Raw genomic sequence first — 3,711 nt, 5'->3', positions numbered from 1 at the left:
GAAGTACGCGGGTAAAGTGAAAAGCCAAAAAGACTCTGATGAAGCGCGATGGATTGTCCAACCACAGCGCTAAGCTCCACTCGAATCGGGAATAATTTATTCTACTTCTCTATGGTACACTTTTGAATAGTAAAATGTTATAGGTAAAAACAGTTCATGACACATGACATATTACCAATAAACATAGCTCTATTCCTTATGGGTATATTATTGCAAAAGTTAAACAAACATTTACAGTTCAACTGAAGAAATGGAGGACATTTAGAGCCATGGTTATGGTTAAATGATGGAATTTTACACCTAGAGTGTTACTGCGTATTTTGTTTATTTATTATTATGAAGAACAATATCTTGACAAGAATAACATATATTGATTGTGTTTTATCACTTCAAGTAAGAGTAAACATATTACAACTAACAATGAAATTAATTTTATTTAACCAATAATACTATATTATTTACAATTTATGTGTATAATACGGTGATATATTTGAACGAGTACATAAACGAGGTGTGTGAACTATTCGGTTTTATATTTATGGTTAGCTTTTGTCATTCGTAAGGAATATATCGCATGAACGCACGGGCGATACGGATAAATATGTAACAGTTGCGTGGTAACAATCACGACTGCAGATTGGATGGTATTCTTAGTATATAATAATATAAGAAAGTTCACTGTGGAACATATAATCAATGAAAGTGTGCACCTATTGAACACCAAAATAAAAATTAGCACGAAACCTAAATATTCCGATATTATCGCCTTGACATTGAACACGTGAAGACGTGGATTACATCGCTGGTGTAAAATGTCTTTTAGAATCAGTTTGGAATAATAGTTTGACAGAAAAAGTGTGAAATATATGGACATAAATAGCGGGTAAACAACTTATTTATTCTCTTTTATCAATAAAGCAATTAATATTGATAGAAAACGTCAAACTTTAAAATGAAATAAAATAAGCACGAGGAATGGGCGACGCCATTGTAAATTTCACGGACATGCGATTCATGTGATTCACGAGGTGAACTATGTAAACAATCACACGTTGATATTCAAAATATACTACTCAAAACAAGTATGCCTCAGTTACTGATATAAACGATCTATGTGAACAACAATCGGAGTTTGAACCAGAGAGCAATTTTTATGCAGTAAACTAAATATTTTATTCATAATTCAAAAAGAAAAACACCACAGATATGGAAAAGGACAGTAAAGACGTGAAAGCCGGTGATAAAAGAACCAGAGACAATGTGAGCAGCGTGAGTGACAATAGCATGTGTGAGCAAGTAAGTGTAAGGCAAAAGAACAAGAAACAGAAGAACGTTAATAAAGTTAAAAGCGATGACGACGATACAGACATAGAAATTGCTACAGAACTAAAAAGCATTAATGAAAAACTGAAAAACGTCATTACCAAGGACAGCAAAGAACTTAAGGATCTAGTTGAAGAGATAGTCATTCAGCTGAAGGAAGAACTGTTTAGTACATTTATACAAAGATTAGATAAAATGGAGGGAGAACTGGTTGATAATGACATTGAAAACAACAAGAAAACCAAACAAATAGACGACTTACGGGGGGAGCTAAAAGAACAAAAAGAAGAAAATGAACGCCTAAAAAAGGCCATGAAAAACAACGAGTATGCAAACCAAATCCACATAAATGAAATTGAGCAATATAGCAGAAGGAACAACATACGGATAGAGGGGATAGAAGACAGCGAAAGAGAGAATTATATAGAAACGACAGAAAAGGTGATAAACACTCTGAACGCCCACATTCCAGATTTGAATTTATCAAAGATTGACATCGACATAAGTCATCGGATGGGTCCTTTTCAGCGACAGAAAAAAAGGCCTATAATAGTAAAGATGGTTTCCCGAATGAGAAGGCACCAAATTATGCAGGCGGCGAAACTACTACGCAAGAAAGCACAACCAGTCTACGTAAATGACCATCTGACCAAGCTCAACGCGGAAGTCTTCGCAAGTGTAAGAAGGAAGCAGTCAGACATTGTCAAATCAACATGGACACGTGAGGGAGCCATCTTTTACAGGGATGTCAATGAACAGACACACAAAGTCAACACAGAACAATATCGTTTCTGGGTGGACCTTCCCTGGCCAAACTGAGAACGCAAAGTGTTAACAGAACCTTTTTTTTATATACACTATCAGAAACACAGTGTGTTTGTTTTCGGGGGATCTTGCAACCACAGGTAAATTAAACAAACCACGGAAAGCACGAGGAAACTTCCCGAAGCAGAGACGTTAGTTTTGACAGTGCGGTCACAAATACTATAGAATTAAGAAGCAATTAAATATTTATAACATAGTTTGGGCTACTTAAATTATTTAAACTTATTTGTTAAGCAGGTGTTTATATTTTATATAAATAATTAATATATCGTTTAATCATTTGTATCTAGCTTAACATACCAAACACATAAATGACCGCATAAAGGACATACATTCGTGATAATGATCATCTAATCGTTTTTTTTTTAACTTGAGCAACAAACCATTTAAACGAGCCATCGGTTTAAAAAATGAGAAAATCAGAGAGAACGCATGCTTTTATAAAAAGAATAGACCAACTCTTAACTGCAACATGTTATTTTAGTAAATTTGTTGATGCCTTTCTTCATTTGTAATTGTCGCCTTTATTGTAAAAAGTAAATGCACAAATTTGTGATTATGATATAGAAATACTTAAGATATAAAAACTTCTAATGCATGTATAAATGTTGTTGCTGCGGTTGTTAATAACATTTGTTTTCTTTTAGAAAAACTAGATATTTCAAATAGATTTTGTTATTTGCAGAGCATAGGTCAGAATAAATGTGTACTAAATATATATAACTAAACCCGCTTAAAATGTGTACTTTTAAAAGTTTAACGAGCAATCCGATTAAGATTGTATTGTTAGCATTTGTTGTTTGCTTTTTTTTTGTTTTTTTTTCTCCTAAAAATAGCTTAAATATATCTGAAGCGAATGTATCAACTCAGACTTTGTGAATATTTAAGGACTATATATAGGCACACGTCTTTGCTGTCTCGTCTTGTATGTGTTTTATTTTAATTGTGATTGTTATAACACAATATTGTTTGTTTGTTTTGTTTGTTTTTTTTAAAGATTATTTTTATGTGGATCTACAGTTTTTCGAGTCCAATTTAAATATGAAATGTTTTATGAAGTGAAACATTATAAGATAAATAAGATATTTTTGGAGATGACAAATATAATTGTGTGTATGCATGTTATGATAAGAGGAGTCAAACACACACACACACACGCACACGCGCACAAGACGCATAAACGCTAAAAATTGTTTTGTAGCATACATAGACATATCTTCTTATAACTTGCCATTATGGCTGTCTAAACTTTTGTTTTCGTGTTTTAGACGGCCAAACAGTGGCAGCTTTAAATAAATACACAAGGTTAAATAATGTTTTTTCTGTAACCGTTAAAGCAATCTAGCTTCCACTAGGTTGCTAAAATTAACGGGACTGTTCTTAGAGATATAAAGTTCAGCACACTTGCACATAAGAACACAGACACAAAAGCATACACGCACACGCACACACACACACACACACACACGCATGCACGCACGCACGCACGCACACACACACACACACACACACACACGCACACTCACGCACGCACTCACACACACACGCACACATGCACGCACG

The 3,711-nt window shown here is 34.0% G+C and overlaps 1 protein-coding gene across 1 annotated transcript; it reads left to right on the top strand.

Moving 5' to 3' along the window:
- Positions 1-1,206: 1,206 nt before the first annotated feature.
- Positions 1,207-2,142, top strand: LOC127849632 (putative uncharacterized protein DDB_G0274405). Its single transcript, XM_052382378.1, has one exon. It carries the CDS (start codon positions 1,207-1,209, stop codon positions 2,140-2,142), a length of 936 nt encoding a protein of 311 aa, XP_052238338.1.
- The last annotated feature ends 1,569 nt before the right edge of the window (positions 2,143-3,711 follow it).

The sequence above is a fragment of the Dreissena polymorpha genome, chromosome 11, assembly GCF_020536995.1.
Source record: "Dreissena polymorpha isolate Duluth1 chromosome 11, UMN_Dpol_1.0, whole genome shotgun sequence".
Lineage (NCBI taxonomy): Eukaryota > Metazoa > Mollusca > Bivalvia > Myida > Dreissenidae > Dreissena > Dreissena polymorpha.
This window is presented reverse-complemented; position numbering and strand designations above follow the sequence as displayed.

What these genes read in the sequence shown, in the direction of transcription:
- LOC127849632 (XM_052382378.1), top strand. Translation starts at nt 1,207, where the DNA reads ATGGAAAAGGACAGTAAAGACGTGAAAGCCGGTGATAAAAGAACCAGA.